This window comes from Delphinus delphis, chromosome 16 (assembly GCF_949987515.2).
Source record: "Delphinus delphis chromosome 16, mDelDel1.2, whole genome shotgun sequence".
Lineage (NCBI taxonomy): Eukaryota > Metazoa > Chordata > Mammalia > Artiodactyla > Delphinidae > Delphinus > Delphinus delphis.
Window position 1 is genome coordinate 16,508,200 of NC_082698.1, and position 25,625 is coordinate 16,533,824.

General features: G+C 41.5%; 1 protein-coding gene across 1 annotated transcript in view; it reads left to right on the plus strand.

Moving 5' to 3' along the window:
- NRAP (nebulin related anchoring protein) overlaps positions 1 to 25,625 on the plus strand; it is a 75,115-nt gene that overhangs the window by 4,080 nt on the left and 45,410 nt on the right. Inside the window, 13 exon segments of the mRNA XM_060034029.1 lie at positions 553 to 624; positions 943 to 1,037; positions 1,624 to 1,711; positions 6,546 to 6,650; positions 9,556 to 9,660; positions 10,976 to 11,080; positions 11,803 to 11,907; positions 12,692 to 12,799; positions 13,092 to 13,184; positions 16,464 to 16,568; positions 17,536 to 17,652; positions 22,506 to 22,613; positions 23,648 to 23,752. Coding sequence (XP_059890012.1) covers positions 553 to 624; positions 943 to 1,037; positions 1,624 to 1,711; positions 6,546 to 6,650; positions 9,556 to 9,660; positions 10,976 to 11,080; positions 11,803 to 11,907; positions 12,692 to 12,799; positions 13,092 to 13,184; positions 16,464 to 16,568; positions 17,536 to 17,652; positions 22,506 to 22,613; positions 23,648 to 23,752 — 1,311 coding nt within the window.

Here is a 25,625-nt window from a genome sequence, read left to right on the forward strand (position 1 = left end):
ATGGCATTTACCCACTGGTGGAGTGAGTCAATCCTGTTTTATTTTCTTTTGCGGGGGGAGCTGGACTTTCCGCCTTACTCATAGGCCTCACAGAGCAAGCTTTCTCATTTGGTCGTTGGATGAGGGTGTGGTGTATGCCTTCGAGTTCTTTTCTTGGATTATGATCACAGTTAGTGTTAAACTACTACATGCTGCCTGATCGTACACGAGGACTTGGTCATCCACTTAGACGTGATGCTGTTGTGAGTTCACTTTTCTATTTAGGGAAGCGTGTCAGCTGGGAATACCTCCACCTTATTTCCCAGACGCATGCGTGCTGAGCGAGTTGCCAAAATAGCCCTTTGAGTAAGTGGCAGCTTTAAAAACCGTCCAGCTGCTGACTTCAAACTAGAAGGTCAGCAGAGGAAAGTGGAAGTTGGATTCTGAACGGTCAGGGTGCCCACAGAAATTTACTAGGGGTCAGGATCTTGGAGACTTGAACAACTAGACTGGGGCTTCTCCTTGGATTTCTTACTTGTTACCTATCTTTGTCTTCTCTCTTCGGACTTCAAGATGAATGTGCAGGCTTGCTCCAGGTGTGGGTACGGAGTGTACCCTGCTGAGAAGATCAGCTGTCTAGACCAGGTCAGTAGACTTTTCTTGGCCTTTGGGAATCATAACAAACATGAGAAATTTATCTTCTCACATATGGACATGTGGGCTTTTTTAAACCACCAAAATAAGATGCTTTCCCCACCTTTCTTCACTTCTACCCATTTCTAGCTACAGCTCCTGTATTGCCTCAAATTTTTAAAATTCATTTATGTATCATAGCCATGTGTGTGTGTGTTTTATCACCATTTTATCACTAAAGCTCATTTTTTTTTACCCTGAAATATATTAAGAATCCTGAGTCTGAAAAAAAAAGGTAATTTTGCTAAATCTTTTCTGTTTGATTTCTAGATATGGCACAAAGCATGTTTTCACTGTGAAATTTGCAAGATGATGCTATCGGTTAATAACTTTGTGAGTCACCAGAAAAAGCCATACTGTCATGCGTAAGTGTTTGACGCCTCTTCCCACCACCTCTTGAGTTGTGTTTATCTTTTTTTTAACAAGCAGCCAACCGGAGGTTCAAATCACACACTCCAGGGTTAAATCCAAGAAATGCCTTCTCAAAAGTTTTTACTTCCATACAAACTTCCATACAATCATTACAGAGACCTAAGACGGGATTTTATGCAATGGACAGAAAGTTGAAAATTTCAGATTTCTTATAAGTAAAAGATCAAATCTAGCCACTACAACCTCATGTCAAATTATTAAATATTGTGCAGAACAGTGTAATTTCCATGAATATGCATGAAACTTTAAAACGTTTTCTTTTAAATAATTTCAGAATCCTTTTCTATTCCTTCAGAAAGTTTTTAAGTGATCATTTCCAGTTAAATTTGGTCTTTAAGTTAAATAGGTTGAATTTATTTGATTAGCCTTTGTTTTCTTTAAGACGCATTGCCTGGAAAATCTTGAATTTAATTATTAGGTTTTATATTTTTGATTTAAAAAATGACTCCGCCTTTAAGAATAGTCAGTCATCTTGGATAAAGCACAGTTCTAATTTTGGCTTATATCTACTTTTTGTAGCCATAACCCCAAGAACAACACTTTTACAAGTGTCTGTCACACTCCATTAAGTCTAAATGTGAGGAAATCTCCAGAGGCCATTTGTGGGGTAAGTTACTTAATTTTGAATTTCAAAGTAGCCTTTAAAGAAGATTTCTTAGCTCAGGCACCTGTTAGGATTTTAAGTGTCTCTGCCTAGATGTGAACCTGCCCATTTTCTCCACATATACAAGCAAAGTATATTTAAGTAACAAATATTGCTATTTGCCCTACCACAACATAGAGGCCAGTACACAGGATAATCTAGCTTGAATATCTGAGATCCTTGAATCTATTTTAATCTCTCTGTGTCTGCCAGCTCTGGACACCTTGATGCAATAGGCTGTGCATACACTAGGTGCTTAATACATAAAACAAAGTTTATGTAGTTGGAAAGTATTACAAAAGCCTTTCCTTTCTGTCCCCATGATATTTTGGTACAGACATTGAAACCTCTAGTTCCGTACTCTTAAATCTCTCCGAATTCAGTAGTGTTTCAGTTTCTTTGCAGTGTTTAAGATCTCTTTCCCTATGGGTAGCGGTAGGTCAAAGATATTTCTATTTGGAACTGGTGTTTGGATAGACCAGGAGGCCATATTGATAAACCAACCCCTTTTGAAAAAACAACAGTAGAGTTTTGTCAAATGACTGTTGATTAAATGCTTGCATTTATTAAAATGATGAATCATTTCACTTCCCTCCCCCATGCTCCACAACAAGTTGTTTTTTGGGATGGACCTAGCAGCTCTCTAAAATTAGAAAGTGACACAGGAGGTGGAAGGCTCTCTAGTAATCTGCCTTCCTCATGTTACCTCACCTCATCCTGACTCTCCGGCCTGCCCAGGCCGTGTCCTCCTCAAGAAAATGGTTTAGATTGAGCTTATCATTACCATGTGGCTCTCTACACAGACTGCCAAGAAGCTTATTTCACGAAATGCTTTGCACCAACTGTGAGTTTATTATTTTTACAAGCTTATATAGTATTTACTGTACAGTCAGTTCATTTAATACATTACAATCCAATAAAGTAAATACTATTATTATCCCATTCTACTGGTGAGGAAACGGAGGCTCAGAGAGTTGTTCATATATCATTGATTTCTAAGGGTTAACAAGCCTTAAGAATTCACAAGCCTAGATTACTGAGAAGGCGAATTCTTTTAGGATTTTGCTTTCATCTCTGTTTGTTTGGTTTTTGTTGTTGTTTGTTTTCATCTCTTTTAGTCTAAGGGCAACTACACAAAATTACAATCAATACTGCATTTAGCTCTCAGTTCGATAGAGTGCCAGCACTCTTTGAGGCCCGTTATCTGTGTGATCTCACTTTTTCTTCACAAGAACCCTCTGTAATATTATCATATTACGGTTGGGGAGGCTGAGGCTCAGAGAGATTAAGTAACTTGCCCAGTTTTACCCGGCTAGTCCAATGGGCACAAATCCAGATCTTTCTCACTCTGGGACCTGTATCCTAAACTGCTCCATTGGTCTACTCCCATGTACCTAGGGGGCGGCAAACTCTCTAGGAGGAAAAAAAAAAGCACTTATTTATGTTTACAAACATCCAGATATTTCTGCAGTCGTGGGGCCAGAGTTTGACAGATTGAACACAAGGAGACGTACTTATACATCAGAGTACTATTTGTATTTATTACAAAAAGATCCATAATACCTGTATCTTTCATCCTATGCGAGGTGTCAGCTGGCATGGCCCCCTTATGCTCTTACAACAGGTCACACAGTATTTACCTTTTTTTGAGGTGGTAGTGGATTCACTTTCTTTTTTTTGTGTGTGGTACACGGGCCTCCCACCGTTGTGGCCTCTCCCGTCGCGGAGCAACAGGCTCCGGACGTGCAGGCCCAGCGGCCATGGCTCACGGGCCCAGCCGCTCCGCGGCACATGGGATTCTCCCGGACCGGGGCACGGACCCGTGTCCCCCGCATCGGCAGGCGGACCCCCAACCACTGCGCCACCAGGGAAGCCCAGTATTTACCTTTTTTTGAGGTGATAGCGGATTCACTTTCTTTTAACTTGTATGACAGGCCCAACCTGGAGCAAGATCATTGCTGGTTCTGTTTCCAGCCACAGACAGTGATGTGAGCTTCTCAGGAAGCCTGTGTGTGTGTATTTGTTCACATCTATGTAAACATATGTGTATGTGTATAAAAATGTATGTGTGCATGTGGGGAGTGTATGTAGGTATGAATATGTGTACACGTGTATACATACGTGTGTACATGGTGCATACGCATGTGTGTATGTATATGTACATGTGTATACATATCTGTGTGCACGTCTGTGCAGGTGTGTGTTGTGTGTGTTGTGTGTTATCTGTGTGGTGGATGTGTGTTTACATGCATGTGTGTACATGCATATGTGTGCATGTGTGTACACGCATGTGTGTGGGTGTGTACATGCATATGGGTGTGTACATGCATATGTGTGTGTGTGTACTGAACAATTGACTTCTGAGACCCCTTTCTCCTCCTTTCCCACCAGGGAAAACATCTAATGGACAACAATGTCTGTTCTAGGCCCCAGATTTTTTTTTTTAATAAATTTATTTATTTGTTTATTTTTGGCCATGTCGGGTCTTGTTGCTACACACGGGTTTTCTCTAGTTGCAGCAAGCAGGGGCTACTCTTCATTGCAGTGCGAGGGCTTCTCATTGCGGTGGCTCCTCTTGTTACGGAGCACGGGCTCTAGGCGCAAGGGCTTCAGTAGTTGTGGCACATGGGCTTAGTTGCTCCACGGCATGTGGGATCTTCCCAGACCAGGGCTCAAACCCATGTTGCCTGCATTGGCAGGCAGATTCTTAACCACTGCACCACCAGGGAAGTCCCCAAGGCCCCAGATCTTATAACCATTCTAGGGAGTGTGGTGGATTACTTTCTTACTCCCTTTTCTTCTCTGAGAGACTTTGCCAATTGAATAAAAAACAGATTCATGGTGCACATGCTAAAATTAAAAAAAAGGAAAGAAAGGGATTCTTCAGTAATGGTGATGAAGGAGAAAAGTAAAGATTTTAAGTTGGCATTTGAAGCAGGTTGACATTTTTCTGTTTTTAAAATGTCATTCTTTAAAAAGTGAATGAATAAATAAATATTTACTGAGACAAAATTTCCTGTTTGGTAGGTGTGAATGGAACTTTTAGCAAAATAGAGCATCTGGGTTCCCTTCTATTTGGAGAATGCACTTCAGCCCTTAATGCTTCCTTACCCCACTATTAACATTTATGGCTTTTTCTCTCTTCCTGCTTCCTCTAAATAATCACGAGTCCTGTGAAAGGTCTCTGGGGAGGCAGGCACGGCCCCCACACCGCCACCCCCCGCCCCATGATGGATTTGTCCTGTGAGACGGGGCAGCAAATACGGCTTCCTGTTTATTTTGGTCATGTGATTCTGATTCCGTAAGTCAATGGCTCTCAAGGAGGGCAGTTTTGCCCCCCAGGTGATGTCTGGGGACTTTTGGGGGTCAGAACTGGGAAGTTAGGAATACTGTTGGCATCTGGTGGATAGAGACCACCTATCCTGCTCAGCGTAGTGCCGTGCACTAGACAGTCCCCCCAACAAATAACGAAATGGCCCCAAATATCAGTGGAGCTGCCAACAAGAAACTTTGCCTTGAGTCTGTGTAATGTTTGTGGTAGTTTCTCAAAATCCAACGGAAAAAACATGTTAAGATCTCTCAGTTTATCTATTTTAAAGTATACATATTAGTGCAGCATTAAGCAAGTCCAGACAAAGTGCCCTTGACAGGGAACTAGAATTCCTGGATTGTGAACCTGGCTCTGCTAAATCATTGAATGATTTCAATAAGTTCATTTCTCTTCTCTGAGCTTCTTTCCTCACCTGTAAAATTAATGACTTAAACTTCAACTTGTTAAAGTTGCAGGTTAAAGTTGCAGGTTTCTGGGCCCCATCTTGGATCTTGGATCTCATATTATAATATCTGGATTTGGACTTAAGACCTGATTTTTTTTCTTTTGTTGTTAGCTCCTTTTATGTTCTCCTCGAGAAATCTTTGCCTATTCCAAAGCCATGAAGATATTGTTAGATGTCAGTTCTCCTCAAATTGATCTACACATCCAATGCAATCCCAGCCCAAATCCTGGTGTTTTTCATAGAAATTGACAAACTGATTCTAAAATTGATATGTACATACCATGATTCTAGAATGGCCAAGAAGTCTTGAAGAACAAAATCAATGGACTTAGGTTACCAGATTTCTAGACTTACTATAAAAGTAGTAGTAATTAACTCAGCATAGTATTGGTGTAAGAATAGACAGACAGACCAGTAGAAAACAATACAACATCCAGAAATAGAGCTGCACATATGTGGTCACTTGAGTTACAACAAAGGCACCACTGCATTTCAATGTAGCAAGAATGATCTTTAAATAAATGGTACTGGAGTGATTGGACACTTGCGTCGAAAAAAATGAACCTTGATATCTACCTCATACATAAAAATCAACTCAAGGTGTGTTATAGATCAAGATGTGAAAGGTGAAATTATAAAGCAGAGGAGAACAGCTACATGAATTTGGGGAGCCAGTATTTAACAAGTTCCCTGGGTGTTGCACAGGCTAAAGTTAAGAACAACTGCTCGAATGTCTAGTGTTTTCTAAGCTGAACACTTGGTGTTGTGTGATTAGCTCATAGAGATGTTGCCTTTTTTAATTGCACTGCTAAATAGAGCTTTGCACACAGCAGGTGCTTTCTGTGTGCCCTTTGGCTGGTGGTACAGATGAAGCTGTGGTGACACTGACAGCTGTGGCTTGTAGTGCAGTTAAGATGCTTTGCAGTTGCGACTTAGGATCCCCGCCCCAGTTTAGCTGTATATTATTTGTTTCCTTTCTCTTTTCTGATGGAAACATTACTGATAATGTCTTCATTGTGCAGATCGATGACCAAGACGATGGCAAACGGTTTAAATCGTTTTTTCACTGGGACATGAAATCCAAGGATGGGGCAGCTGCACCTAACAGGCAACCATTGGTGGATGAGGTGAAGGAAGAGTTATAAATGGGTTTGGAAACAGAGAAAAGAATGACACACTATGCAAATGAAATGTATTATCGGTATTACTTCTAGAGGGCATTGGTTACACTTTCTTTTATCCAGTTTGTAATTCCAGCTGTCTGCAGAAGACCCAGCATCACCTCAGCCAGATCTGCTCCAGTCCAAGCTCACTGACTTCTCCCTTCCAACCACTGTGTTTCTGTCACTGGGATCAGCCACCAGGCTGGAAGCCAAGGCTGCCCTTTCTTCTTCTGACCCTTCACTCAGCTCCACCCCTTCCCTCCCATTTCACCGTCCCAGCTCTGAGCCCCATCATCTCCTGCCTGGACCTTTGTGAGCACCTTCCCTCTCCTGGGTTTGCCCCTCTCCAGCCTGTCGTATGACATTGGTCACACACATCTTCCTGCTTGTCTCTGGTTTACTCTTCCCATCACCTGAGAATTTGTGGTCATTCTCTATTGACAGCCTCATCATTTCAAAATTCCCCAACCATTTGTTTTTAATGATCCACATAAAACAGTCCAAACAGTGCAAAGCTAACCCTTTGTCCACTATCTCCAATCCCAGTTCCTTCTGTAGAGGTACCCATTGTTGTCAGCCTTGTGGGTATCCTTCCAGACTCTCTCTCCTCATTTACAAATTAATATCTATATAATTTATTTTTTAGTTACTTATATTTATATATGACTACTGCCACTGATTGAAGGACCTTTAATGAGTTATTTAACCATTCTTTTCTTTGGCTTTCTTTAAGTTCAATTTTTAAGTGAATTTCAAAGAGTTCCTGATTCACAGGACTATTGTAAAAATTAAAAGAGTATATAAACGTAAGGATCTTAGAACACTGGTTGGCACAACAAATGTCAGCTAGTATTTCTTATGGAAAATTATAGATGTATGTTTCTATTGAAATGTATAATTTTGTTTTTCCATGAAACAATACGCATTGTTTTACAACTTGCATTTTTCACTCAACAAATACCCTGGAGATGTTTGTATGTCAGCAACCTTTTAAGCTGTTGTAGGTGGGTAGATCATGGGTGCAATCATTAAGAGAGGATGTATCATGCTTTCTTATTGATGGGCAGGGTTATTCCCATTTTTTTTCTGTTATGAATTTGCAGTGAACACCTTTGTGCAAGACCTCTTTTGGACACAGTGAGAGTTTCTCTAGAAGAGATCATGGAAAATGAGGTTGCTAGATCAAGAGTCTGTGCCTTTTTAATTTTAGTAGACAAACTGTCAAATTTCTGTCTGTACATTAAGATGGCTGTACAGGGCTTCCCTGGTGGCGCAGTGGTTGAGAGTCTGCCTGCCGATGCAGGGGACGCGGGTTCGTGCCCCGGTCCGGGAGGATCCCACATGCCGCGGAGCGGCTGGGCGCATGAGTCGTGGCCGCTGAGCCTGCGCGTCTGGAGCCTGTGCTCCGCAATGGGAGGGGCCACAACAGTGAGAGGCCCGCGTACAGAAAAAAAAAAAAAAAAAAAAAAATGGCTGTACATTTTGTATTCCCACAGGCAGAGTATGAAAATACCCGTTTCCCACAGACTCACCAACACTTGGTATTACCAGATAAAAGTTTTAACAACCTGTATTTGGTTGTTTGAATTTAAACTTCCCCGATTGGGAGTGTAGTTGAGCATATTTTCACATGTGAATTATCTGTCTTTCCAGATGGCCAAAAGATGGTCTGTGCAACTTGCCCCACCTCCAGCCCACTTGTTTCCTCATCCTGACTCCCAATTCCAATCAAACCCACCTCCTCATGGTCTTTCACATGAAGCCTATCACTGCCTTCATGCTTTTATTCATGGCAGTCCCCACTCCGAGAATTTATTCAACATATATGTACTGAGTATTATATGCCAGGCATAGTTCCAGGCTACTGGAATACATCAGTGCACAAAACAGATAAAAGTCCCTGCCTTCATGGAACTGACCTCCTAGAGTAGATGTTTTTCTTTTTCCCTTTGCATCATCTGTTAACTGACCTTAGCCCTGGAGGACCAGCTCAAATTCCTGTCCAAAACAGGGGCCATCATATACAGATTGCTTTTTCAAAACTCTCACTATGTTTTATCTTCAATACAGTACGTTTAATCACAAAAATGTTCTCTAATAGCTCATTGTTTCATATGTTAGGGTTTTTTGGGGTTTTTTTGGTTTTTTTGCGGTACGTGGGCCTCTCACTGTTGTGGCCTCTCCCGTTGCGGAGCACAGGCTCCGGACGCACAGGCTCAGCGGCCATGGCTCACGGGCCCAGCCGCTCCGTGGCATGTAGGATCTTCCCGGACCGGGGCACGAACCCGCGTCCCCTGCATCGGCAGGCGGACTCTCAACCACTGCACCACCAGGGAAGCCCCCATGTGTTAGTTTTATCTCCATAGATAGGTCACAAGTATCTTAAAAGAGAAACTGTGATTTCTTCTTCTTCCTTTTTTGATTTTCTTTTCCCAGTGTTAACTGCCTAATCTAATGCTTGGCACGCAACAGGCAGCAGGTTTCTGAAGCTTGGCTGGATAGTGCTGATTAGTCTTAGGTGGCCTGTCCACAGCAGCTCCCCGCCGCCCATCTTGGTGCAATAATGAGCAAAGAAATGTTAAGTTACATTTGGACCTCTTCTATGATATAAGTGAATCTCAGAAAGCTTGGTTATTTAGGATATTAGGTTATTTTCTAGTTTGAAAAAAAATGAACATTCTGGTTAGGTGAGACCTACCATAACGCAAGAGGAGTTTATAGTTTTTAGAGAATGTCTACTTTTTCTATCTTATATTGACAATGCATGTCAATGTATGTATGTTGCCGGGAGGGTGGAGTAGGTAGGGGGATCTTACCAGGCAAATGTGTGGGGTGTGTGTTTGTATACATTTGTGTTTTTCCTCTATAGAGAGCCTATTGGACTGGATATGGGGAAGGGAATGCTTGGTGCGCAGGAGCTCTGCCAGACGCTGAAGTCGTAAGGATGGCTAAGGCTCAGAAGTCACTGGGTGAGGTAAGGGCCCTGGAAAGTTCCTTTAGCAATTAGTTTGAATATTCCTTTATTTTAAGATTGTGGTAGACAGAATACTGGCCCTCCCCGAAAGATTCCCATGTCCTAATCCCTGGAACCTGCGTATATGCTACTTTGCATGGCCAAAGGGATGTGACAGATATGATTATGGTAAGGATTTTTCTTTTTTATTGAAGGATAGTTGATTTACAATGTTGTGTTAGTTTCTGACGTACAGCAAAGTGATTCAGTTATACATATACATACGTTTCTATGTATATATATATTTTTTTTCAGATTCTTTTCCATTATAATTTATTACAAGATACTGAATATAGTTCCCTGTGCTATACTGTAGGACCTTGTTGTTTATCTATTTTATATATTACTATCTATATCTGCTAAACCCAAACTCCTAATTAAGGTAAGGATAGGAAGATTATCCAGGATTATTAGGGTGGACCAAATGTAACAAGAGTCCTTATAAGGAGGGAGGCAGGAGGGTCAGAGTCAGAGAAAAGATGATGTGACAACAGAAGCAGAGGTCAAAAGTGTTTGGGGCCATAAGCCAAGGAATGCGGGCAGCCTCCAGAAGCTGGAAAAGGCAAAGAAATGGATTCTCCACAAGAGCCTCCAAAAGGAATCAGCCCTGATGCCCTGTTTTAGGTTTCTGACCTGTAGCACCATAAGAGAGATCTTAGTAGGTTTGCATCGTAGAAAAGGCAATTTTAGCCCAGGTTATGGAAATCCTTAGTGATGTGCGCACAGTACCCTCTAGTCCTCTCCATACACCCAGGGCACCTGCCCTTTGAAGAAACCACTCTGGAAAATATTGCTAGTCTTTAGTAACTTTTCTTTAGCAAATGGAAAGAAGACAACAGAAACACAATTGCTAAGGTGGAAAACAGACCATCAGAGATACTCAAAAGTTAGGAGCAGAAAAGAGCAGACGTTTCACTCCCAGTGCTGTAGAACTGTCTCTAGTACCAGAAAGTCTTCTGCATAATAATTGCTGCATTATCATACAAGTCTTTGAGTTAAAGGGCATCCCTCGGGTTGTGCCAGGTTCCACATAGTTTAATATAAACATTGAAGGAGAAACCCTTTGACCTGGGAAATATGCTTTCTTCAGCCTTGAAGGTGTTATTTAAATCACCAAGTGAATAACATTTTCAAATTTATTCCAGGTGACTGAAATATTTTCCAAGTATCTTATACATCCAATTGCATTGGTTCTGATGATGCTTGCTATTGCAGTTTTATTCGTTCTCATTGGATTTCATATTGGTTCTCATGCTGACCTTGGTCTGACCAGCAGGAGTACACAGAAGACCCTGAGGAACAGCGGGGCAAGGGCAGCTTTCCAGCCATGATCACACCTGCTCATCAAAGGGCCAAGATAGCCAACCAGCTGGCCAGCCAAGTGAGTGTCTTAGTGCTTATTCACCATTGATTACGCTGATGTTTGTCATTAGTGAACCCCTGGGATTGATTCAGATAAAATCCAAAAGGAGGGTGCTTTGGGGCAGTAGGTACCCTTAGTGTGATATTATGGAGAAAACTATGTTCTTATCTTTTCCCTATCATTCACTCTCTGTGCCTTGTTGGGCCACATCTATCACATGGAGAGAAGACCATGTAGCTCACCACAAGACTGGACCAAATAATTTCTTGTGGTGGCGTTAGCATTAAGGACACTGATTTTTATTAAGTGGATGGTGGAACCTCCTGAAGAGTAGCACAACTTGCTGGTTAAGAGCTCAGATTTTAGAGCTGGAATGTTGGGATTTGAACCCTGGCTTTCTCACTTAGTACCTGTGGGACCATGAGCCAATTACTTAACCTTTCTGTTCCTCAGCTGCTCTTTAGTCAAATGGGGAAAATCATAGTCTTGCCTTATGTGATTGTTATGGAGATGAATGAATATTTGTTAACGTTTAGAAGTTCCTGGAACTCTCTTGGACTTAACACATGAGCATTGATGCTTTTTGGAGAGGAGCCCATAGAACAAACGAGAAAGACTGAAAGACTTGCCATATGTTTGCGTTGAGTGTTGCCCGATGGTGTAGCTTCAGGACAGCCGCAAGGAGAGGTCCTACAAAGGCTGTTGGGTGCGACCTTGACTCTATGCTGTCCCCTCACCAGGTGGAGTACAAGAGAGGGCATGACGAACACATCTCCAGGTTCAGCACAGTGGTGGATACCCCTGAGCTTCTCCGGGCCAAGGCGGCGGGACAGCTTCAAAGTGATGTAAGAAATGATGGAGGCCAGATGCAGTGATTCTCGTTTAAGGTTCCCCATTCTTTCCTTACGTGGAGGAAGAGGCAGGGAGAATGCAGGCGGCATCTCAATCCCGTGCGGGGGCCAGGAAGAACTTGCTAAGGTCAAGGATGGTCGAGTCAGATTCGGCAGCCAGCACAGACCTTGCAAAAACTTTTCCTTAGAGAGAAAAGTTTACACGGTATTAGTAACAAACCAGGAATATCTGATTAATCTTAAAGAAGTCTCTCCTTGTCACTGCAAATTGTAGAAGATCACTTCCGAAGAATTTCTTCCCTTTGCCTTTTCATAGCCCAGTTGCTCCACGGCATACTAAGACTGGAAACTTAGTATTGCTCTGAGTGGGAAGTTTAAGCACTTCCCACTTGAATCCAGGTTCAGCTTAACAAGTGGCTTCCACTTGACTTGGGTTGAGAAGCCTTTCATCTCCCAGACTCGACTGGCGGCTCCTTGAGGGCAGAAGCCTTCTTGCGCTGCCTGGCCTCACCCCCTGGTACACAGCAGGTGCTCACAAGTATGTGTCGAATTCTACATTGAGCATCTCCATGTATCAGGCAGCGAGCTGGGTATTGGGAATAAAATGGTAAATGAGATACACAGGGTCCATCAAGCTCTAAGCCAACTACATTGCGTAAGAGCTGGGACGGGAGATGTGCAGGGCGCTATGGGAGCCCTGAGCAGGGCTTCTCAGTCAGATTGCCCGGGAGATGGTGGGATGGTGGCACGTGATTCAAAATTTGTTTTCCTTTTCCAGGTGAGATACACAGAGGACTATAAACAACAGAGAGGGAAAGGCAGTTTTCCTGCTATGACCACGCCTGCTTATCAGATAGCCAGAAGAGCCAATGAGCTTGCAAGTGATGTAAGTGTCCAGGACAATGTTTGCATGGGAGGGAAGGAAGCAGAAATTTACCTGGGTCTGGCGAGTCCAACTTCCTGTCTCCTTGTCTCCGTTTTGTTTTGCACCGTGGATACAGGAAGTCGCTTTCCTACATAGTTTTCAATCAGTTTTACCAAGACAATGATCAGGTACTTTTATGTCTAAGACACATTCCCTAGATCCAAGCAGAAAAAGAACATTCCACAAGACATTCATTTTTACTGTTCTGACCCCTGTGCGTAAGAGGCTAAATTTATCCTTCCCCTTCAAATAGGTGAGGTACCATCAACAATATCAAGGAGAAACGAAGGGAGTGGCTGGAGCTGAGGGCACATTGACAAAGGAATATGTGGACCAGTATGGCCAGGTATGTGATAAAATGACATCCTGCGAGACCCTTTTCGATGGTCATTTCTCAGTTTGGCAGCCCTCTAGCCTGTGACACAACCTATGACCATTTAATCAGGGGTTGGGCTGTGATTTTTCTTTGCCCTATTTATGGGAGGTGGAATTTCCAAGCCTGAAAGTAGCAAACAAACAATTACACAGGGCTCAACTTGACTCGCTTAGGAAAACAGATTCTAAGCACTTTTTCTTTCCTTTTTTAAAAATAAAGGACCTGTATCAAAATGGTGGGCTTGCCAGGAATAAAGCATCCTCACCTATTCATTGAAGAAAAGTCCCAAGGACTACGACTGGGTGTGTTTAGCCTGTCACTGCATAGGCACAAAAGAGATCAAAATGCATGTCTTGAAAAATATTGAGCACTTCACTGAGTAGCAGCATTCATTTTCTTAGAAAATGAATTTCTTGTCTAGGTTGCTAAATAAAGCAATATGCCAGAGAAAGTAACCCTTTTTCTCAATTTCACTTCTTTTTTTTTTTTTTTTTTTGCGGTACGCGGGCCTCTCACTGCTGTAGCCTCTCCCGTTACGGAGCACAGGCTCAGCGGCCATGGCCCACGGGCCCAGCCGCTCCACGACATAGGGGTTCTTCCCGGACTGGGGAATGAACCCGTGTCCCCTGCATCGGCAGGCGGACTCTCGACCACCGCGCCACCAGGGAAGCCCTCAATTTCACTTCTTAAATGAGCTACATCTTGGCAGGATGTAAAAAGGTTGAGTGACAATTGCAGCTAATTTTATTTGCACGTCCCTCTGATTTTCTGGTACTAGACAGGTGTTGTAAGGGAAAAAGGGAACATTATTTTTTCATGGTTGTAAGTAAACAATGTTGGAAGACCAAGCGTGTGACCAGAAGGGTGCATTCAGTGGGCTTGGGTGATATTTCTTTCTTAATTTGACAGTTGTTTAAATTTTTTGGCACTGGGTAGACTTTACAACCTATGTGACATTCAATATACATAATTTATAAAAGGAAACAAATAACTTATTTCTCTTCTTCAGAAAGCCAAGTTGCTTATATTGGGGATATATTCATGTGAAACTTAAAATGCATGTGAAGATAGGTTTTGACCCTTTTGCAAATGTCTATCTGAGCAAAAATGTTTGGTTTGGAATTTAAAAGGCCATTTTATTAAATTTCATGATACGTCAGTTAAATGGTCTCTCAGTGCTTAAAACTCAATGAAAATACGTTTTTATTCGTTTCATGTTGTAAATATGTTGTTTAGAATGCTCAGGACAACTTTTAAAAGTCAGTTTAAAAAATATTTGGCTTCCATATTTAGCAAAAAGTATTTTGTTCTAAATTTGGACTATCCTATCTGCCACTAGTTGTAACACACGCATATAATTTCATGTGTGTATCTAGACCTGTCTATACACAGTGATGAAATGTAACTTCATAGTATCATAGTGGAACCTTGATTACTAGGACATTTTGATTGAAGTTTCCAATCATGATAATAACAAATACAAGGATCAAAGTGGGTGTCATTCGATAGCACTGCCAGCAGCTGTCAGGCAAGAGGACTCCACATCCTGTGGCATTTCACTGTGATTTACTGTGACTCACCAGGGAGCGAGTAGGAGGGAGTGATAGAGAAGCAGGCGGACACTCAGATACACTATAAATATCTGTAGTGCCTAAAAGACCAACAATTCATTCTTCTTTTTTTTTTAATAAATTTATTTTATTTATTTATTTTTGGCTGCGTTGGGTCTTTGCTGCTGCGCGCGGGCTTTCTCTAGTTGCGGGGAGCGGGGGCTACCCTTCGTTGCGGTGCGCGGGCTTCTCGTTGTGGTGGCTTCTCTTGTTGCGGAGCATGGGCTGTACGCGCGCAGGCGTCAGTAGTTGTGGCGCACGGGCTTAGTTGATGCACGGCATGTGGGATCCTCCCAGTCCAGGGCTCGAACCCATGTCCCCTGCATTGACAGGCGGATTCTTAACCACTGTGCCACCAGGGAAGTCCCCATTTTTCTTTTTAATGAGTAGTTTTTTACGTTAATGGACTATACCATGTAATCTATTATTTATAACCTGTCAACTCCCCAATAGGATTAAGGGTCTCAAAAAGATTTACATACACAATATATATTCATATAAGCACAGAAGTTAAAATGAAGCTACAAGCCAACTCCAAACCGTAAAGCAGAATGGGCAAAAGGAGGTTACCAAAGAATTTGAGGGTCTTTGTTGTTATTATTTTTTTCACTTACTACGTTTGGCCCAGAACATTCTGGCAGCCAAGCATAAAGGAGCACCCAGGCTAAACAGTTGTCATTATTGGATGAAAAGGAAGCCTGGACATTCTAATTTGACCCAACTATTTCATTTAAGAGAGTATGTGTGCTGGACTCTGAACCGTGATGCTGGAGCAGGGAAGGCCCCTGCTTTGGAGGAGGCCGGAGAGAGATGCAGTCATGAGCCCAAGGGGGCACACTAAGGGCTGTTCCAGATTTGTGGGAACACAGATGAGGAAGCAGCTGATTCTGCCTGGGGTGGGGCTGGGAGTGAGGGAGGAGTTCCCTGGACAGAAGGTAGCATCTGACGGAGTCTTGAAGTACCTCTGGTTGCTGGGGAAGTTTTACACTAGTAACGTGATGACAGTCCCGTGAGAGAGAAGGTTCTCCTTTGTGGGAGAGCCTGGGTGATGGGAGGAGGAGGAAGGAAGAAATTAAGACTCAGATTGTTAATACTTAGTCTGAAATATACATTTGGTCCCAGCTGAGATCATCTTATTGCAGTGTGAAGTCTTTTCAGCCAAATTACAAAAATTCAAATAGTTACATAATATATCTTTCTTGGTAAATGAAATGAATCCATCACTGCGGGAGACGGTATGTGGAATATCAAGGTGTCTTTGCATAGATCTGCTAAGGGGCCTGAGAACGGTGGCATTCGAGACTACTGGAAGACAGAAGGGCTTTCCGGGTGTCATTTAAGAAATGAATACTCCAAAATACATGCGCCTAGGAGACTCACAGAGTATCTTGATTTGTCTGATGGAAATGATGATGCTAATGATAACAGTTACCATTTATTTAGTGCTGACTGTGTGCTGGGTCTACCTCTAGTGTCTACCACCTTAACGACCACGTGCTACTGCTCTTAGGGGTGATCACAGGAATTTCCAAGGTGGACGGGCCTCCATGGGAACAGGCTGTAGGAGAGATCATTGCTAATCCCCCACCCATTCCAGGAGGGGAGCATTACTGATTAAACTCTTTGATTGACCCAGCAGGATTACTCAGAAGAGTATGGCGAGCGCAGAGGAAAGGGCAGCTTCCCGGCCATGATCACCCCGGCTTATCAGAATGCCAAGAAAGCCAACGAACTCGCTAGTGATGTAAGTGCCACATTGGGGTGACCCACAGAGCCACAGAAGAAGGAGAAATGAGACTTTGAAGGCTGTGCTTACTGAAACCTATGTACAGTTAAATTTATCAGGGCTGAGTCAAAGCAGAATGTTAGCCCTCAATTCCTATCCAAATTCCTGACATCTGCATTTTTAGCTCATGCTGTTAGGTCACATTTATCTGCTTCAAAGGAGATTGACATGGACAAGCCACACAACTTACTTGAAGTCAGCTGAAGCAAGTGCACATACCGGTCCAGCTAGATAAGCTGGGGTTAGGAGAGTCTTTGCAAAATAACCCATCTTAGAAATTGAGCACTTCAGAGGAATAGCTGATTAAAATAAATCGTATGATTATCAAACTCGGTGTAACCCAGTTGATAAAATGATTTTTATTTGCAGAATGTTAGCCAGTTGGCAGTCCTTGAAAGAGAAGCTATAATTAAACTTGGTAAAGTGACAAGCACACTGCAGATCTTACACCAACTTGAACTTGGTCTATAATCAGAAGCCCGGCATTCATTTCATACCCCCTTTGCCCTTCTCCTTTACTTTGTTACTATTCAGTTATTACCCATTTCCTTAGAAGAGTGCACTTTGCCCTGAGAGGGGAAGTAAAGGACACATTCATCACTGGAGGCTGGATGAGAAATGATTGTTAAAACCAAGGGCAGAATGGGTTTTGGATTATACCTTTAGGTATGATCATTTTGAGACCTTTCTCCATGCAGAATTAGAATGTAAAGTGTAAAAAATGTGAAAGGGGGCAGTAAAATGTTAATATAAAAGGGGCTAAGTGGTTTATGGACTTCAGTGGAGGAAAAACCCATGTGATTATTTTTTCCTCCAGAAAATTCTATTAAATAAATGTTGACATTAAATGTGAAGTAAGCGTAGAGTAACTTCTCTCACGGAGCATGAAAACCACAACTCCAGGTGCTCTGTGTGCTTCTTTCAGATAAAATACAGGCAGGACTTCAATAAGATGAAGGGCGCTGCACACTATCATTCCCTCCCAGCCCAAGACAACCTGGTTCTTAAGCGAGCTCAGAGCGTGAACAAGCTTGTGAGTGAGGTACGTACGGGGACATTTTCACCTGTGTGCTGTCACCTCCTTTATCTCCGACAGACAGTGAAGGGGCGACCCCAGAATGAAAAGTTCCGTGTAACACCACATAAACTACACATGAGTTACCAGTTCCCAAAGAACGAATAGTCCGTAAAAAGCAATTCACAAGAGAGCCTAGGATCAAACTAATTAAATCCTTCTCTGATAATTCAAAAGTTTCTTCCCAGAATTCTCACAGGGCTATAAATATTCCCAAGTTCCCAGCAATACATTTCTAGTTGCCAGAATACTGGAGGAGACAAGCTTTATAACAATATGTCATTCTTATAGAGCGGAAATCAAAGATGGGAGCGTTTTGAACGTGGAACCTCCTTCATTCTCTCATTATTGTAGTCAGGTTTCTGAGAAGTTGTGTGTACCATGTGAATTCCCCTCGCCTTAGAGGCTGACCTGGCTGCCAGAGACTGTGTTTTGTTTGGCCTACCCAGTGGTTACGATTTTTATAATTGCTAAGACTGTTTGGCAAGGAAATCTCCCCTCTAGCTCCCCACATCCTTTTTAAGTCCTGGAGTTTCTTCATAGCAGCTTCTCTGTTTGCATTGCCTGTCAGGACCCTGCAGGCATTTGAGTTGTCAGCCTCTTGGCAGGCTATTCATAGGACTCACCTAGCAAGTTATCTGAAACTCAGAAAAGGATATGCAAATTTCCTAAAACATTTTTCTTCTCTAACCCCTAAGAGTCAGTCTTTTACCCCAAAGTGTTCCTTAACCTGTGGTGCTCTAATTGCTCAGAATCACAAGGGTGACATTTCCTGGGCCTCGTCAGCAACCTCAGATACTTTGAAGTAGTAGATGGGTGCCGAGCCCTTGGAACCTGCATTTTAAACAAATATTCCACATGATTCTGATGCTGTAGGCCAGAGGTCAGCAAACTATGGCCTGAGTGCCAAATCCAGCCCACAGCCTGTTTTTATAAATAAAGTTTTATTGAAACACATCATATTATCTATGGCTGCTTTCAAGCTACAAGAGTTGATATAAAGATGGGATGTTCCGCGAAGGGGCAAATATTTTCTGTCTGGTCATTTACAGAAAAAGTTTGCTGAACCTTGCTTTTGACTCAGAGACCATTAGATCTAGATGGGATCTTTGCAATCTCTAGGCCCTCGCTTTGTCATAGGCTTGGAAAAGTAAAGTGTCTTGTTCTGGTTCAGATAGACTTTTAGGGACAGAACTAGAACCAGACCGCTGATAATGTAGTTCTACCCAGGAATAACATTGTTACCATTTTGACCTCTTTCTATGTGAATATATCATAAACTAATATACGAATATAAAAACATACATTTGTAGAATTAGAATTCAACGTATATACAGTTTTGTGTACTTTTTAAATTTTACATCATATTGTAAGCATTACAATGCATCTTGCATACTTAATTTATTTATTTATTTTTTTGTGTGGTACGCGGGCCTCTCACTGTTGTGGCCTCTCCCGTTGCGGAGCACAGGCTCCGGATGCGCAGGCTCAGCGGCCATGGCTCACGGGCCCAGCCGCTCCGCGGCACATGGGATCTTCCCGGACCGGGGCACGAACCTGTGTCCCCTGCATCGGCAGTCGGACTCTCAACCACCGCGCCACCAGGGAAGCCCGCATCTTGCATACTTTAAAAGTCATATTCCCACCAAATGTTTTATAAGATATGATAACAAGTTGCATTTCCTTTGGTAAGCGGTCACAAGGGAACCTTCCATTTCCTTTTGCTCTTATGTTTATCTAGTAAGACAAACCAGCCAGGCCTCTATTAATGGGAACCACCCTTCAGCTGCCTTCTCCAGCTACCTGGGATGACTTGGAGTATATTTAGTAACTGTGGCCTCACATCTTATATCTAGCTACCCAGGGAGCTCAACTAGCCATTTAAAATTAGAAGACACTTTGCATCTATGAGTGGTCTCATTTATTACACTCTTTTGTAAAGTAACTTTTTTGGTTAAATTCTACTTAAGTATACATACAGAGAAGTGCATATATCATAAGTGTACAACAGGAAGAATTTCCACACGTGGACACGTCTGTGTAATTAGCACCCAGATCAAGAAACAGGACATGACCAGAAGTCCAGATACCTGTCCGCAAGAGTATCCACTGTCTGGATATCTAAAACCATTTTGCCATTTTTTTTGAGCTATATGAAATCTTAAAGTATTTACTCTTGAAAGGGGCTGTATATTTTTAATATTCAGAACCAAACTGATTATTTACTTATCACTATTTGAAAGGAAAACACATATTGTTAACCTACAGTATCCTATGCCTGGTATTTTAAAATCTTGGGTTGAAAGTTTTCTAAAAATATCCCAAGTCGAGTCCTGGTGACATTTTCAAGAGTGACTTCGGGTTTGGTTCTCTTGTGCATCTGGTGTTTTGGTTTCCAAGGTGGAGTATAAGAAGGATCTGGAAAGTAGTAAAGGTCGTAGTATCAACTACTGTGAAACACCTCAATTCAGGAATGTGAGCAAGATCTCAGAATTCACCAGTGATTTGAGGTTTTAATGCCTACACGTCTGTTTGGGCTTTTTTTTTTAACGACCTTAATTTCTAGGTCTCCTAAGAGACAGTCTACGTGAATGTATCTGGGTGTCTTGGAGAAGCATGGCATCTTAGGCACAAATACTATGAGTTTTGATAGAGATTGCCTGCTGGGGCTGGTCCATGGAGTGTTAAATCCCCTGGCATGCACTTGACCTTGAGCCCTCAGGGCTGTACTTGTCCTCTTGCATCCTTCGTGTATAGTAGTATCTGGCTCCTACTGGTGAATGCTGGTGAGGGAGCCTGGCTGAGCATGCAACGTCCCCTCTCAACTTGACTTTGTGCTTCTTAAATTAGTACAAGATCTCAGTTAACCTGCACAGTCACCTAGGGAGCCAGGTGTTAGTTCCCCATCTTACAGGTGAGCAGATAGATGCTGGAGTGGCATTTGCAGATTTGGAAATTCTCAAAGTCTGGGGATGTATCCTTGAGAACATCAAGGACTAGTTTATATGATTTTACTTCTTTTTTGTTGTTGTTGTTGCCCTCATTTTTACTAATTCCAATTTTTTTTCACAACTCACACACACACATTGTATTTTATTTTTACAAGAGATAAATAAACTGATACCAAGCATTGTAAATGGATGACCACAACAAAAGCAACAATGATTGCAATTACCAAACACGAAACACGCTCATACTATGTCATGATATTGACGTTCAGTCCAGGGATCCTCCACTGCAACAGCTCCTTTACTTTGCAGTGGAGATTGATTTGTATATTTTTTCCTCTGAGTCCTTGTGAGATTTTTTTTTTAATTCAAACAGAAAGTCACAAAAATTATAATCATCCTCATTAGTTCACTCAGTCCCATGTAATTAATTTTTTTTCATCTTGATCTTTTGTTAGCACTTTTATGAATTCATCAGTTTTCCATTAGAGTTCTGAAAATGCTTATTCATTCAGTTCAGCAGTATAGTCAATTACCAGAGACCTGTACGTGTCAGAGTCTTTTCCATGAATTCCTTGAAGATGAAACCCTTTTATAGGAACATTTTTGTGAAAACATCAGAGTACACCCAGAACTGTCTGTAAATGGCAAAAGACTTAAAAATGACCACGGTTAAAGATTTGATGAAAGTTCGTAATAATGCAATTGACAAGGAAATTTAGTTATTTCTGAGATATACATTTTAAAGTAATAACTAGAATTATGACTTATAACATTATACCAGAACATATAAGTTTTTTAGAAATTTCATGTAATGTCTGAAACATTTATATTAACATATTTCCATACAAATAACCCAAAGAAAGTTTAGTATTAGTTGGTTTTTTTGTTTGTTTTTTTATACTGCAGGTTCTTATTAGATTTTACTTCTGCTTAGCTGCATATAACAGTAGAATTTAAAATCACTTGGGACTTCGTGAGGCTCAGTAAGGAATGTCTTCTGCATAAATGTCATGGTTAAGAGCACCAGCTTTGGAGCTGACGGACCTGGCTCCACAATTAGCCAAGTGACCGACTTCGGGCACGTTAAGTTCTTGGAGCCATTTTGCCCTCTGTAAAATGGGAATGATAATAATTCCTTCCTCCTCCTAGAGCGCCAGAGATGAGTAGAACTGTGTCTGATGCAGAGTAATAGTATTCTGTTGGACTACTCTCAGTGCCTGGAAACTCCATGGCCTCCCAGGGGAGGTGATTTTAATGTAGCTTCATTAGAAGCTACCCACCTTTTCTTATTTATGACTTCTTGTCCTCCTGTTTTGTTCTTTGTTTGGTAAGCTGCACTTGGGACATAACATCGTTATGTCACATGGTTGCGGTAGTGACCAATGTGTCATGTATACGTCACAGATTTTGGCAAAGCTGGGGTTTTATTCCTCATATACTTAGAACTGGAGGTAATAGCATGCAGTGATGTGTACTAGCCCCCAGCATGGGGCTTGCATGCAGCCCCTGTACGATCAGTGCTTGTCCTTGGAAAGCTCCACACCTGTGCAATGGGTTTTCACATTGGAAAAATCTGGTATATTTACAACTGGAAATGTTAAAAAAAAAAAAAAAAAAATCAGGTCCGTTTTGTGCCGTCTGGGTGCATCAGATCTTATGTTTTCTTGTGTGCTTGTCTCACCCCAACTTCTTGAATTTTAAGTTATTTTTTTTTAAGTTTGTCTTATTTTTAATTCAGAGACACACTGAATACTTAAATAGGTTCTATTTAATCATTTATGTTTTGGATTAGTGCATTCAGATGAGTAGTTTATCTTCAACGAGTTGGGGAGAGAATGCTTTTGTTGACGGTTCTGTGTTCCCATGTAGAATAAATATAAAGAAAACTACCAGAACCACATGAGAGGCCACTATGAAGGAGTTGGGATGGACAGACGGATGCTCCACGCTCTGAAAGTTGGAAGCCTGGCAAGCAACGTGAGTCCTGTTGTGAAGGGCCTGCAGGTCCTGGGAGTCTGTTGGTGTGGAGAGTGGTGGGGGCACAAGGAATTCAGCCAATTCTTTTTCAACCTCCTTTTTAAAAAAATCAGTGTTTTGTTGTGTAAAGATTGACCCAAAAGAGTTTGTAAATGTTAATCAGTGCAACCAAGGCGAGGTAAAAAAATCTTTGAAAAATTTTAAAAGCTTCAATTTATTAAACGCAACTTTCTCTGCTTTGAAGAGTACTTAGATCTATCGTGATTGATCCAGTGTGAGAAAAACTTCAGTTTCTGAGAGATAAAGAGAAATGGATGAGCATAATTCTCATGTGAAATGCTTCAGATTTCCAAAGCATTGCGATTTATTTAGAATTGGTTGGTTGGTTCATTCATTCATTCAATCTTAGTGTTCATTGAAAACTTCCTGTATCCAGGCACTGCTCAAGATACTGGCATAACAAAATAGATCAGGACCCTCTTTTCCCAACAGCATGTGATCTGTTAATCTCTCTTTGGCTTTGTCAATTCAGTTTACAGGTTTGCAAATGCCAAATTGTAAATCTTGGAGGTAAGGGACACTGAGAAGGAACTGATTTCGTTATTAAAACATACAGACGTCAAATTTCCTTTACTTGAGAATGTCAAATTTGACCTTTAAAAATTTTTTTAAATACTCTGAAGACTCTTGACTTTTCATTGATTTTCTGGGGGTTAGCCAAGAAGCTCTTTTGTTACATACTTGTCTGCAAATGCTTCTTTTTAACAAAAAACTACAAGGGGTTCCATGATTAATAAGAAAGATAAAATAAATGTACTACAGATGACATTAACTAATTTTAGATTAATTAAGAAGAAGAATTCAAATTAATTAAAAACAGAAGTGTGAACATAATTTAATTTTCCTTCGAGGTGATGAAACTGAATTAATTTTGTTTCTGGTTATTTTTAAAAGATGCTTTTATGACATTCAAACAAGGTCAAAAGAGAGAGGGGACTAATTTCTCTTTTCTTGTTTTTTTCTTTGTGTTTCAGATTGCCTACAAGGCCAATTACAAACATAATGCTGTCGACTACAACTACCCAGCCACCCTTACTCCTTCCTATCAGACAACAATGAAACTGCTTCCCTTGAAAGATGTATGTCCTTTTCCAATAGTCCTTTCTGCTTTATTCCTGTCACTTCCCTCCAGTAGAGTGATTCTTTTTTTTGGCTGCTTTGGGTCTTCGTTGCTGTGCACGGGCTTTCTCTAGTTGCAGTGAGCGGGGTCTACTCTTCCTTGTGGTGAGCAGGCTTCTCATTGCTGTGGCTTCTCTTGTTGCGGAGCACAGGCTCTAGGCGTTCGGGCTTCAGAAGTTGTGGCTCGCGGGCTCTAGAGCACAGGCTCAGTAGTTGTGGCGCACAGGCTTAGTTGCTCCGCGGCCTGTGGGATCTTCCAGGACCAGGGATCGAATCTGTGTCGCCTTCATTGCAGGTGGATTCCTAGGGAATCCGAGCCACCAGGGAAGTCCCAGTGGAGTGATTCTTAGGCAGCAAGATGGAAAGAAACAAGATACAACAGTTCAGAGGAGATGGAAGGGACTGAGAAAGGGGAACTCTTTTCTGATAGGAAGTCCATATATACACGTTTGGAAACTCTTAGATTTCCAACATAAGGCGGGGACAACTCTGGTTTCATCTTGAAAGTATCCTGAGGTTCCATTTCACCTCTTAGAGTTTGGGGACTATGTCTGCTGCTGGACACATGAAAGTAATTATTCCCTAATAATGATGATTTTTTTTAAAGTTTTGGAGTGTGGTATGTTTAAGGACCAAAGGGAGTAAACTGAAATAGCTATAAGTTGAGAGGAAATGGTAACATTGACTTAAGTTTTTTCCCCAGGAGTGCTCGGGAAATATGGGTGGAATAATATGTATCACTAATTTATTACAGCAGTGATTTTATTTATTTGTAGTTTGGCTTGTCTCCAATGAAATATGTATAATTAATTACATTTGTTGTTTTCTAATTATAAGAATTTTACTACATGTTTATTACAGAAAATTTAGGTAATACAGAAATGTACAAAGAAAAAGGTAAATGTTATCTACTATTTTAAAAGTACATAAGGTGGTTTAGAACTGAGTTGGTATCATGGTTGTCAGTGAAAGTTATCTCCAATCAATCAATAATTTAATGTATCGTTCGACATGTTAATTGAATGCTCAGGGCTACTTTCCTTCACATTCCTTTGGGATCAGCACAGCTTCAGCAGTTGACTTGGGCTTTGCTATTGGTAGATCAGTCTCTGCATCTTTCCCTTTTGCTCAGAGTAGGAGCAGTGTCAGGTTCAGCTGGGCATCTCCAGCGTCTAACAGTTTACAGGACAAAGAAAGCCAGTCATTGGCAAATGATAATTTGATGGATGAAAGGGGCTTATCAAACGTGTGATAAAGCAGGGGATGGGAAGTAGAAGAATATAAAGGGCCTACATTTTGCTTTTCCTTTTCCCAGATAGTTTTCTCGAGTTGACTTATTCATTTCACCTTAATGAAATTCAAGGTTAAACTCGGCTACCAAAGCCAAGTTTCTCTTTTGGCTGCGTACATTACCTGGGAAACTGGAGGGATCAAGTGCATCTTGTAAAATTTGAATGCCAATTTTCACAGTAGAATTCTAGAAAAAATGTTTCATAGCGCAAACAAAACAGAGCGCTCTACAATTTTGTATTCCCACTATAACATGACTTGCTGTTACGTTTGTCTGTATAAGACAGTGGATCAAACCAGGCACCTGGACTAGAGTCAGCTCTCCTGGGGAAGTCGGAGAGGTGAATTAAACTAGACTGGATTAGAAATATTAATTGGAACCAGAAGTAGTTTCCACACTGGCAACCCATGAGCCAGACCCAGGCTGCAGAGGTATTTTGTTTGGCCACACAGTGTTGAAAAAAAATTGGTTTTGAACCAATCTGTAGAAATTGTGAGAGTTCACATAGGGACTGTGGTCCTAGTTCCTGCATGGTAGCCATT